Genomic DNA, 11,947 nt, shown 5'->3' with positions numbered 1-11,947 from the left:
TTCACAATCAACGAACGGAAAAAGATCAAGGAGATGCACGAACAAGCAAAGAAACTCAACAAAAACAATAACAATAAAGGATTCAACTGGCGCGTAAGAGGAAGCCCAAGAACAAAACTACGCCTCGTTAGAAAATTACAAAACCGAACAAAAATATCTTCAAATTATAAACCAAAATGCTCTACAGAAGAAATCGTCAGCGATTGGGCATTAACAGATGATGATGAATGATTCATTTTGTAAAATAGGCAGTCGAACTCTATTAGCTTTAAAGCTAGTACAGATTTGTACACTTTTTTCGACTTTAAAGAATATATACATTAACATTAACATATTGGCGGCCACCCACGCTAAAGCTCTAAAGGAGCGGACCAATATACCATCGGAGAGGTTTAGTAGTAGCCCTTTGATGTGCCGACAACAGTCAGGTTCAATGTCTATATCTTCGCTTGCTGAAAGAATTTTTTTTCGTCCCGACTGAACAAATTTAGCATGAAAATCTCTGCTGCACCGACAGTCAAAAATTAATTTTATAGTTTCGGCGCTTCAATGACAAAGCATAGTTTGGATTCGTAAAGGACAAGTAGAATGAAGGTCTTTTGTTAGATTTTGGTTGTTTTTTGTTTTTTTTTGGTGGATTTTTTTACTATATAAAATGTCTTTATACTTTTTTAGTATAACTTTTAGTATTTACTATTTAGTGTAATTTTTGTAAATGCACCAACCTTTTTTAATAAGTTTTTAACACAAAAATGTTGATTCTTTTTTGTTTGTTTATTGCCCGACTTTCAACCCTTGGACCGTTACCGGGACTAAAAAAGAGAAAACAAAGGAAAATTTAGTGAATTTTCCGACCCTTATTGGGACAAATTCGACCAATTTTGACTAAATTTGATTTTCCAGGGGTAAAAAGTTGAAATTTTCCTATTTCTCCGACCCTTAGTGGAGACTAAATTTGATTTTCTGATTTTTTGACCCTTATAGCGGGACTTTGGAAATCGAAAAAAGGTACCCTTAAGGGCGGCACATACCGTACCCTCCATTTGCCTAAGTACCTCCCCCCTGGATTAGTAGGGGGCCAAGCCTGGGGTTCTGAGACCGCTTAAGACCAACGAACTGTCAGCTCTAATTTTACGTCAAATCGTACGACGTTGGTATGTTTTTGAACTTCAAGCGGCTGTATTTCTTTGTGTGTTTTAGTCAGAGAGTCGTTGTAATACAATTTTTTTGCTCATAATTTCATGCTCTTTCAGATGGTACTAATCATTTTTGTTTACTTTGACTTTTGAAAATCAGCTATTTTCCTAGCCCTCATTTTCCCTTGCAGTTTTGCCTATGGCATCACTATTTGGGTCATAAAAGGTTTTCCCGGGCTTAATCCGCGTCCTCCCTCTCAAAAATATCTTATAATATACTGTTCTTTGGAATAGACTAAAATTTGCTTGGTCGTAAAAAAGATGTCACGGGACCCCAGGCTTGGCTCCATACTATATGCAATAACACAATATGTATAAACAAAAGTAAACATTTTAAATTGAAACAACTATTGAAACCTAAACAATTCTGAGATCACCATTAACTTTTCACAATATAGTAGAGAGTTTGTACATCCAAAAATGGAGATGAACTGATTTCCATAACTCTCCTTTCTGAGAAATCTTTTCAATTCTTAATAACCTACTAAAGTAAACCTTTCAAATACATTTGCTCAACATAAACTTTTTAACCAGCTTGAACCTCTGAATAAAGTTCATCTTAAATGTTCTATTTACAATTTGAGAGCCACATTAGTTCCAAATCCAACCTCAAAAATTACAAAAAGGATCTGGGAACTATGTGGCTTTTGCCTTGTCTTTAAATTCCAAAAACTTAGGCAATCGACAACACAAACGAAAGAGATAGAGAAGAGCACGCAAAAGACTGAAGAAATCTGCTAAACCATCAACGAAATAAGCAAACATGAAGAAAATAATATTTTTCATTCAAATTTTGGTGGTGCTTGGCTCAACCAGTTCGACCAGCGAAGTAGGAAATAAAGAAGCAGCTTTAGACACGAAAAACAATCCAAAAGTAAGTTCTTTGAATTTTACAATCTTCATTGTGTTATTAACACTTACCCTGACTATCAGAGGTTAGGTTTTCAAAGAATATATTAACCTCGGGAGACCAATATTATAAATTTTATCGCGCATGTGTCAATCTAATCACTGTAGAAAGAATCACAGATGAAGAGCACTGAATAGAATCTCGATTCGTCGGCACAGCGTCGATATATGATTCGACCTGTGCTTTTCACGGTAATTAACACGAGCTTGGCCAGTGGGTTCGACTGACAATCCCTGCATTAATAACACGCATGCGTAATTTGTCATTCTTTTAGACCACACGTAGCTATTTCCCGTGATAAACAAAGACAAATGAATCGCTAGGGGTGGTACAGTCACTTTCGGTCGGGGAATATAAAATATGAAATTTGTCGTTCTTTTTTGTCGTTTTTTTATGAAATTTGTCGTTCCAAAATAAATTTCATTCTGAGAAAATTCTTACGGCGATCCGCCAAATTAAATTCTCGCCTAAATTCATTCTTTAAGGGCTCTGACCATAGTGAATTTTTCATAATTGCCGTGTTTAAAATGTGTTTTCTGACTGATGTAACCAACAAAACTATGGCATGTTATACATTTTCTGTTAGAAAAACTATTCCTGAATCTGAAAATTCAAAAATTGCATTGAAAAAATTTGATGAAGAAGAAAATGAAGACTTTTGCGAGGAAGAGTATTTCAACTTTGAAGAGCTTAGTTTCGGCGAAGAAAAAACAGTATGAAAATTTTTTCGCAGTAGATGGTGTATCTTTTACCGAACAATAAAAATTTTTGCAGACAATTTTTGTAAATGCTTTTTTGTCTCGAAATCTTCAAAATAGTGGTTTTTCATCAATTTTTCATCTGGATTTTGCTTAATAAAACAGTCATAACTTTTTACATATCTTTTTAGAACAATTTTCCGCAAAATTTAAAATAGTTCAATTCTTTGCGGACAGTTTGAAAAAACTTCGAAACAAAAAGGTTAATTACCCATTAAAACTTAGCACTTTTTATAAAAGAAGGTGATGCAGCATATTATTAACGTCTTTTTAAAGTTCATAACGTCATTTTTGCAATTAAGTTCTTAATTACTCTTAAGGGATTTGATTAAAAAGCAATTTATAAAGGCAATTCTTTGTTACAAGTGTTAAAGAATCTAAAACATAAGTTTCATGTTCAAATACTAAAATCAATTTTCCGACTATGGTCAGAGCCCTTAAGGAAAAATATTTCAATGGATTACTTCGAGGTTGGTCTTGGAGACTTGTGAGCCGCCACTGGCTCTGTGGAGTATATGCACATACACTAAACTTTAATGACTTTTATACCCGCATCCGCAAAATATCAAAAGATGATCATCAAAAATAGCAAAGATATTTTTATTGTGTCTAGGAACTTTTTGCTACAACACATATTCAATCTTTCCTAGCAATCTTCTATTCTTTTTCATTAGAAAACTCTTGTTCATTCGTCTGCTTCCACTTGTCGAGCGGGTCGAGACGGTCGAGCGGGTCGAGACGGTCGTGATGGCTTGAACGGGTCACCTGGACGAGACGGGGAAGATGGATGCCCGGGACAAGACGGCAAAGACGGACTACCTGGCGTCAGAGGGCCAGAAGGTGTTCAAGGTATCCAAGGCCGTCCTGGGTCAAATGGAACCAAAGGAGACCAAGGTGTTCCAGGAAAAGGTAAATGTGAAAGATTCGTATTCTATTGGTCTTAGTATTAGATGTTAATCATAAAAAATGAAACTTGAAAAAAAAACGAGAAAAAAAAAAGCAACTTCAGGCTAAAAATGATTTGAGTGCAAAATCAGAGCAAACGTATGTAATTGATTTAAAGGAATTAGCAAAAAGTAAGCTGCACACATCCTCTCGGGTATGATTGGATATATACGTATTTTTTGAATGGTCCTAAACGCAAAAACGGGGGGGGGGGAGCAAACTCTCGAACGGGAATTTTGCATACGTTATCAAAACATATCAGAGGATATCTTTTTGACTTACTCGTACTCTTTTTATAACACATATAAGATTCCGTTATACTGAAAGTAATCAAATAAATTTCATTATTAGATGGCAAAGACGGTATCAATGGAGTTCCTGGGGTAAATGGAAGAAAGGGCGAGCAAGGCCCTCCTGGAAAGGTTAGTAAAGATTTCCTTTATTTTTCTGTTACATGTATAGCATTTATAAGCAAAAAAAGATTCTTGATCAGATATAAAAAAAAACTTAGAAATAAAATCTTTCTTATGTATATAGCCTGATAAAGTAGGAGGCTAAACTAGACCATGCTATCGATACCATTGGAAAAATAAACGCAGGGAAGTATGCATGCGTGCAGTTAACACTTATTACGGCGGTTTACGGCAAAAAAGCGGCAGTAGAGTTTAACCCTCTGTAAATGACAGGATTGTCTAAGTTTAAACGAGCATAGATTTTCACAAATCGTGGTACCCATAAAAATGAAATATTAACGCAAATCAGCATAAAAAGTGACAAACTTTTTCTATCTCTATAAAGATGCCCCCATCGGTTGGAGGGTTTTCGTGGCGCATTATGGCATAAATTTTTGAAAAATATGGCGTAATGGCGTGCAGGTATTAATTCTGAGGCCAATAGATGTTTCTATTTTTTTGATTTCAGATGGTTCAATTGGTGGCAGACACTTTAAAGAATGTGCCTGGAAATTATCAACACATACAAATAGTGGCTTGCTTCAGGTATGGCTTTTATCAATGTTAAAAATTTTGATGTATTGATAATAACCATAGCAGAGCATTTACTGGTATATCATATTCCTGGGGGGGGGGGTACTACCCTTGTTGACCGACGGGGGTGCTCCGCTGAGGTTCGAAAAATGGACCCTACGTGGAACTCGAAATTTGCGAAAAAAGTGACCCTGAATGGGACTGAAATTCCAAAATTTTCTCAAATTTTCTACTTTTTCCCTAAATTTTCCAAAAAAAGGCACCCTACGAGGGACTGATTTTTCTGTTTTGGTGTTTTTGCGACCCTACCTGGGACTCGTGGAGGTTAAAAGAGGTACCCTGACCAGCGGAGCATCCCTGTAACCCATCTTGCCCTAGTACCCCCCCCCCCGGGATCATATTATTGTTATGAATCCTCTTAAAATACCCATCTTCGAAGGTTGAAAAAAAACGGAAAGCTTGGTTGAAGCTTGTTGATCTTTAGAGTGCACCTTGCAGTTGATAAATTAAGGGCTCTGACCACACAATCAAAAAATTGATTTTATAGTAGTCACATGAAATTTATGTTTATGTCTAAATAATACATCAAAAGTTATGGATGTTTTTCTATGAAAAATTGGAATGAAAAATTGGTCAAAAAGCACTATTTTCAAGGATTTGGGACAAATAAGCTTTTAGAAAATTTTTTTTTTCGCCGACAACAAGCCGTTCAAAATTGAAATACTTTTCTTTGCAAAAGTCTTCATTGTCTTCTTCATCAAACTTTTTCATTGCGCTTCGTCAATTTTCAAACTCAAGGATATTTGGCCTAACAGAAAATGTATAACATGCTACAGTTTTGTGGGCTATATTAAGTAGCAATTTATATTTTGTACGAGCCAGATATTAAAAATTCACTATGGTTAGAGCTCTTAGCATACTGTAATATTATAGTGGGATCAAAAAAAGAAGGAAAATTGTTCGGAAAAAAATTATTAAATATTTCCCGTTTTCCAAAAGGGAAATATTTGTTAAAATGGGCTTTCTCCATAATAATAATTTTCAGTGTCAAAACGCCTTCCGTACGCCCTGACCGACGCCCGTTTTAGCGCCTAAAGAAAGTATACTTTATAAGAATCAAATCAATATCTCTTGATTGAAGGCAATATGCCTTTAGGTAATTAGTTCTTACAAAGTAAACAAAGGATGGCGAAAAAGATGAGCATATTTATTTTTATTATAAGCATCTACTTAATAAGAGTCAAATCAATAACTCTTGATTGAAGGCAATATATCTTTCGGTAATTAGCTATTAGAAAGTAAACAGAGGATGGCGAAAAAGATGAGCATATTTATTTTTCTTACAAGCATCTACTTTATAAGAATCAAATCAATAACTCCTGATTGAAGGCAATATATCTTTCGGTAATTAGTCGTTACAAAGTAAACAAAGAATGGCGAAAAAGATGAGCATATTTATTTTTCTTATAAGCATCTACTTTATAAGAATCAAATCAATAACTCTTGATTGAAGGCAATATATCTTTCGGTAATTAGTTATTAGAAAGTAAACAAATGATGGATAAAAAGATGAGCATATTTATTTTTATTATAAGCATTTTCTTTATAAGAAACAAGTCAATAACTCTTGATTGAAGGAAATATGCCTTTCGGTAATTAGTTCTTACAAAGTAAACAAAGTATGGCGAAAAAGATGAGTCTACTTTATAAGAATCACATAAATTTCAGAATTTTTGGCGTTTTCACTGTGATAATGTGAGCGAAAACTTCTCTTTTTGAGATGTGAGCGACCGTCTATCCCATGTCATCTCAAAAGTAAAGTTGAAACCAAGCTTTCTTTCTCCAACTTAAATTTTATCGATAAAACGAATTTAAAATCTACACATGCGTAATTTTGCTTACTTAGGGATATTTTGATAGGAAGCTCTGTGGGGCATTCTTAGCGACAACTACTTGCTAGTATATGTCAATAATGACCTTCATTTTTAAGGAAATATTTAGTCGCAATTTTCCGATTCTTGTTATATGTATTCAATAGGGTGTTTACTGCATGACTTTTTATTTAATCTTTCAAATGAACAGGATTGCAAGTTCAATAAATCAAAGAACGACTCGTACTTAATGGTGTCAATCTCTTCAAATATATATCAAGGAAAGGCTCACGCATGCAGTCGATGGTTTGTCACCTTTGATGGAAATGAATGTTCTCCTTACCCAATAGACCATTCGTATTACAGAAACACTGCGAATGATGACTACATCCCGTTCACAATGAAAGGTGTTTGTAAAATCAACAAATCAGGTGTTGTGAGCGTTGGATACAACGTTGGGAAATGTTTCGGTCATCCGCTTGGTGATGCGTACACAGGATGGAATCAAGTGACACGTATCGTTATTGAAGAGCTCTAAACACAAATTATTTAATTCAATTTCTTAAATTAGAGACGTATAATGTATAATGTAGGAAATTGATAAAATAATATTTTTACTGTGTATGAATATTCATTACATTGTGATTGAAAATGTCAGTTTAATTCATCAGAGAACTAGTAATTTATTATGGTTGTTCAATTGAATTGTATTAAGAGAGAAAGGGGGCGCCCTTCAATTTCTTCGGCTACATGTAAAGAGATCTTAGAGTTCCCCAATCCCTGTAATTGGAACTTGAATAATGATTCTGTCAGTTATGGAGTCTTACAAAATAGTCTCTGTGTGTAACTACCGAATAGCATTTGTTTTTTTAAGGTGGGTTTACATCTGTAGAGGAGAATCGAATAACACTCCCTTTGTCGATAACAGTTCAAAACATAAACGAAATAAAAGCTCAAAATCACTTTTAAAAATTCTTTTATTAACATAATCGACCTTCCCCTAGTTATTGCCATTGTTACAAGAGGTAAGTTTGGGTACATCTTAAGACAAATGACGTAACAAGGAAAAGATACATTGGTCGTGTTCAGACCTGAAAGTTTAAGTTTAAGGCTTAAGTAGTGCTAAGTTGATATGGGAATTAAGAAATGCGACGACTTAATTGCTATTTCATCTTTTAGATAGATTACATAAGAGAGGAGAAAGGAATCTCCTTTGTTTTTGATATGGAGTATGGGTCCATCGATCCATGATATTCTCATTAAAAGCCCATTAACTGCCTAAATTGCTAGAGACGCTCCGAGCGTCTTTAAGTCATAAATTTCACGTTCTCCTTTCATAATTTACAAAAGGAGCATGCTTTTCATTTGCGAATTCTGATTTCGTCTATTCAGAAAACTGTCACGAAATCGTAAAAACTTTTTTTTAAACCAGAGGGTGATTCCTTTTTAAACTTTGGTTTAACTAATGAGGAGCGTGCAGTTAAATACAAAAGGAATATAAAAGAGGCATGCGGACATAATTACTTTAAACCTAGGTCTGAACACGGCCATTAAGTTTTGAAAATGAATTGTGTAAACGACTTTTTCAATTAATTTTAAATGAGTGAAAAATTGGAAAATGATTTTGATGACGATGATGACAACTACGCAAATGACTTTTTTGATCAAGCTTTACTACGCAGCATAAGCTTGTATGGGGTGGTTTTTCACTGAGACTGTCTGGCGAAAATCAATTAGCTGAAACAAAGAAAATTGATAGGAAAGCATTACTGACTCCCAAAACAGTTGTCAAAGCGTTTACAACCCTTTGAATTTGAAGAAAATTTTATTAAAAATCATCAACTCGCATATCAAGGGATTTAGAATTACAGCCTTCTAATGAACATTTTCTGTGACAAGATTCCTCGTCTTTTGTATCAAATCAATACAGATGAAAGTTTGCTCTTCAACTTTATCGGGAAAGAAAACACTTTTCCCATATGACCAGTCGGGTGTTTAAGATAAAAACTGCAATTATTGCTCTTTTCGGAAATTATTGCCGAAAACGGCAATTTTTTTAACGATGAAATGCTGAATCAGCAAAATGTGTTGTCCTTTTAAGGGCAAAGATGTCAGAGGTGTTTGAAAATAGTAATATTACATCTAGAAAAAGGTTTTTCGGATTTTTAAAAGTGATTTTTTCAATTTTTCGTTGCTCAATAACATGAAAAGTTCTAAAATAATAAGTTAAAAGATCCTGCATCGATGCCGAAACACAGCCACAAAGAGATAACAAAACCCCCGTTGTAAATTTGTTTACATATGACTCGATTTTGCTATCTGCATTTCCAACAAAAACCAGTTGAAAACAAAACTAAACGAGGCACAGTGGGCCTACTTATCGCGAGGGTGTCAAATACCACGTGTTCAATACTAAAATCAACTTTTATTTGCAAAAACGGCAATAATTGCCGAAAACGGCAATTTTCATTTATTTACTTTTTTATTTTTCTGCCGATTCAGCATTTCATCGTTAAAAAAATTGCCGTTTTCGGCAATAATTTCCGAAAAGAGCAATAATTGCAGTTTTTATCTTAAACACCCGACTGATGACCAAGTTTTTACAAAAGAATCCCACTGCACATTCTGCTACTTTTATGGCTACCAATTTATTTATGCTCTCTTTTTCGCTTAATTGGTCATTAAGCCAAGAGAGGTCTACCCCTCTCTTGGAGAACAAAAGCTTTAATGACCAATTTTCGACGTTAAATCTGGAATGCTGATATGAAGCAATTAAAATCTGATGTTAAGCACGAATCTTCATTGTATATTTTTTTACAACCCTTAGAAATTTATGAAAAGGACCATTGATGAGAACCACTCATCTATCTAGCGTAGTGAAAAAGCACCCATGGTGTCCAGTGGAAATGTACAGGGTGTCCCTAATTAGCCTCCGTCTCAGAACGCGGTCAGAAAGTTTTGCGGATAATTTCATAGCGAAAATGCATCTAGTGAAATGTGAGTAATGTATCATGATTCAAGTCGACTGACATAATTATACACATAATACATATTACAAGTTCTGCCTACGGATTCTCAAGCTCGGCTATAATAAAACTATTGCATGCTAGTAGCAAACCCGACTGACCAATGTTATTTAGCAGGTTGAAACATGAGTTTCTGCTGGAAAGATGCAGTTTGTTTTCAAGTTAAATCTTCAAAATAAAACAAACTGTGTGGGTTTCTTTACTTCCAAACAACCTACCAATAGTTTTGGAACACTCCATAATAAAGGAAGATGGCTCTTCTTGTGGATTGGCTTTCTGGGGGCCCCCCCAGTCGACCCTCAATTCACGTATTCACGTGCAGATTTTTGCCAATTCACGTATTCACGCGCGAAAAAATCCATTTTCACGTTCACGTGATAATTTTGCTGTTAAATCTTTTGGTAAATGATTGTGACCTTATTGGGCTAAGTATGGCATTTTTATGGCCTCTTTTAAAGCTGTTTGACTTATTTTTATGCCAAACATTTTCGCCAAAATGAAGTTTTTGCAGTTTTGTGATCTTATTTTCGATAGCGTCGACCCTAGAAAGAACCACACCCCTGTGCCACAGACCCGGTGGACACCCCGCCGCCCCGTTGAAAAAAAAAACACTCCCGGTAGAAAAAAGATCCTTCAATTTCAACCCCACTGCGAAATTGCTCGGGTTTTATCCCTATTGAAAATTGAATGGAAAAAATGGTACCCCCAAACCATCCCAACTGGAATTTTTGAGCTGGAAACAATAGAGTTTCTATCCCCATTGGGATTCCGATAGAAATTTTCATCCCCACTGAGGGAAAAGGTTCCACCGGGGTACTGAGACAGGGATGTACTACCTCTCTGACGTACACGGTGGTATAAACCCTGCCTGGATTTACTTATGAAGGCAAATGCAAAGTTAAGCCTTAGCTTTAAGTATTTCCCGCCCAATTTTCTTCGTCGCAGACCCATATAAAAATCTTTTAAATTGAGAATAAATGTCAAATCGAGGTATCAATTGTAAAGAAGAGCGCGAGCGAAGCGAGCGCGAAAAATTTAGACAATTTTCGCTCTTTTATTGGTGAGAAAACGGTCTTAACACGCTATTGTTACCCAAGTATGCAATTTTGGTCACAAAATTCATTCAAAATCTTTGATTATATTCAACACTGACTATTTACTGGCAAAAACCTGGTACGGCGAGTGAAGTACCTGTCGTACACGAAGCGGCGTCACAAAAGTTTTTTTCTGAATGCTTGATGATGCATTCATACAAGTTTTTTTAGAATTACCTACTCATTGAGGGGGCAAATACCCTTCCCTGTCTCCAAGTTAGTGCGGTATCATTTTGTGTACTGCATTTAGTAACAACATAAGTGACTACTACATCAGTAGCGCCCCGGAGTAGCGCCGACGGAGAAAATTTTACTCATTTAGACTTTTGTTGACTCAAACGTTCTGGTTAGATGCAGTATTGCATCACAAAAGTTGTCATTAAATATTATAAAATGCGCCCTCAGGAAAATAAGGAAAAAATGTTTTTATATATATTTTTCTTTAATTTTATAAAGTTTGATTATTTTGAATAACGCTACAATGACAATACGTCAATATGATACGGAAAATTATGCGAGGGAAGCGAGCAAAAAAATTTTACAGATTTAGGTTTATTTAGTTTTGTTCTAGACAATAATTTGCTTTTCACGTTCACGCTCAAAATCTGGATTCACGAATTCACGCTGGAAAAATCTTGTTTTCACGTTCACGCTGATATCTCGATTCACGTATTCACGCGCCGAAAAAGTCCAATTCACGTATTCACGACAAAAAAAAGGGTCATTCACGTGTCACGCCAACCCCTGGGGGAGCCCCTTTCTGATACCCCATATAAACACAATGTGACATGAAAGTGAAGAGACATGATTTGTTGGTTTTTGTTTGATTTGTTGACTCATATATCTCATGGCAAATGATAGCAAATGACTTTTCATGTATTGCTTGGCTCTACATATGATATCTCTAACCTTGAACACCTCCAGAATGTTGAAAAAAGCATTTTACGAGATAAGTTTCAATTATAATTTTCATGGAAATTAACAGATTTGGCTGTAGCGTCAGTTTTGTTTGGTTGATTGATCATTAAAAGCAATGAAATGCCACACAGTCACTCTACACATGATGCCTCCAGCCATGATTGGTATCAGAATGTTGGAAAAAAACATTTTACGAGAAATTGTTGATAGAATAGAAATTATATTGACTTATTTTTACAATTT

General features: G+C 35.3%; 1 protein-coding gene across 1 annotated transcript; it reads left to right on the top strand.

Annotated features, from left to right (window-relative positions):
• The first annotated feature begins 1,904 nt into the window (after positions 1–1,904).
• On the top strand, positions 1,905–7,204 carry LOC136810356 (fibril-forming collagen alpha chain-like). Its single transcript, XM_067066909.1, has 5 exons — positions 1,905–2,070; positions 3,539–3,773; positions 4,161–4,231; positions 4,731–4,807; positions 7,033–7,204. The coding sequence occupies exons 1-5, from the start codon at positions 1,960–1,962 to the stop codon at positions 7,202–7,204; spliced, it is 666 nt and encodes a 221-aa protein (XP_066923010.1). The 5' UTR covers positions 1,905–1,959.
• The last annotated feature ends 4,743 nt before the right edge of the window (positions 7,205–11,947 follow it).

Source organism: Clytia hemisphaerica, unplaced genomic scaffold (genome assembly GCF_902728285.1).
Source record: "Clytia hemisphaerica strain Z4C2 unplaced genomic scaffold, Clytia hemisphaerica genome assembly, whole genome shotgun sequence".
NCBI lineage: Eukaryota > Metazoa > Cnidaria > Hydrozoa > Leptothecata > Clytiidae > Clytia > Clytia hemisphaerica.
Note: the sequence above shows the minus strand (reverse complement) of the source record. Positions and strands in the feature narration are given on the sequence as shown.

Excerpts from the sequence above, each read along its gene's own strand:
- LOC136810356 (XM_067066909.1), top strand. The coding sequence starts at position 1,960 with ATGAAGAAAATAATATTTTTCATTCAAATTTTGGTGGTGCTTGGCTCA. Across the intron at positions 3,774-4,160 it reads CCAAGGTGTTCCAGGAAAAG|ATGGCAAAGACGGTATCAAT; the intron begins GTAAATGTGAAA and ends TTTCATTATTAG. Across the intron at positions 4,232-4,730 it reads AGCAAGGCCCTCCTGGAAAG|ATGGTTCAATTGGTGGCAGA; the intron begins GTTAGTAAAGAT and ends TTTTGATTTCAG.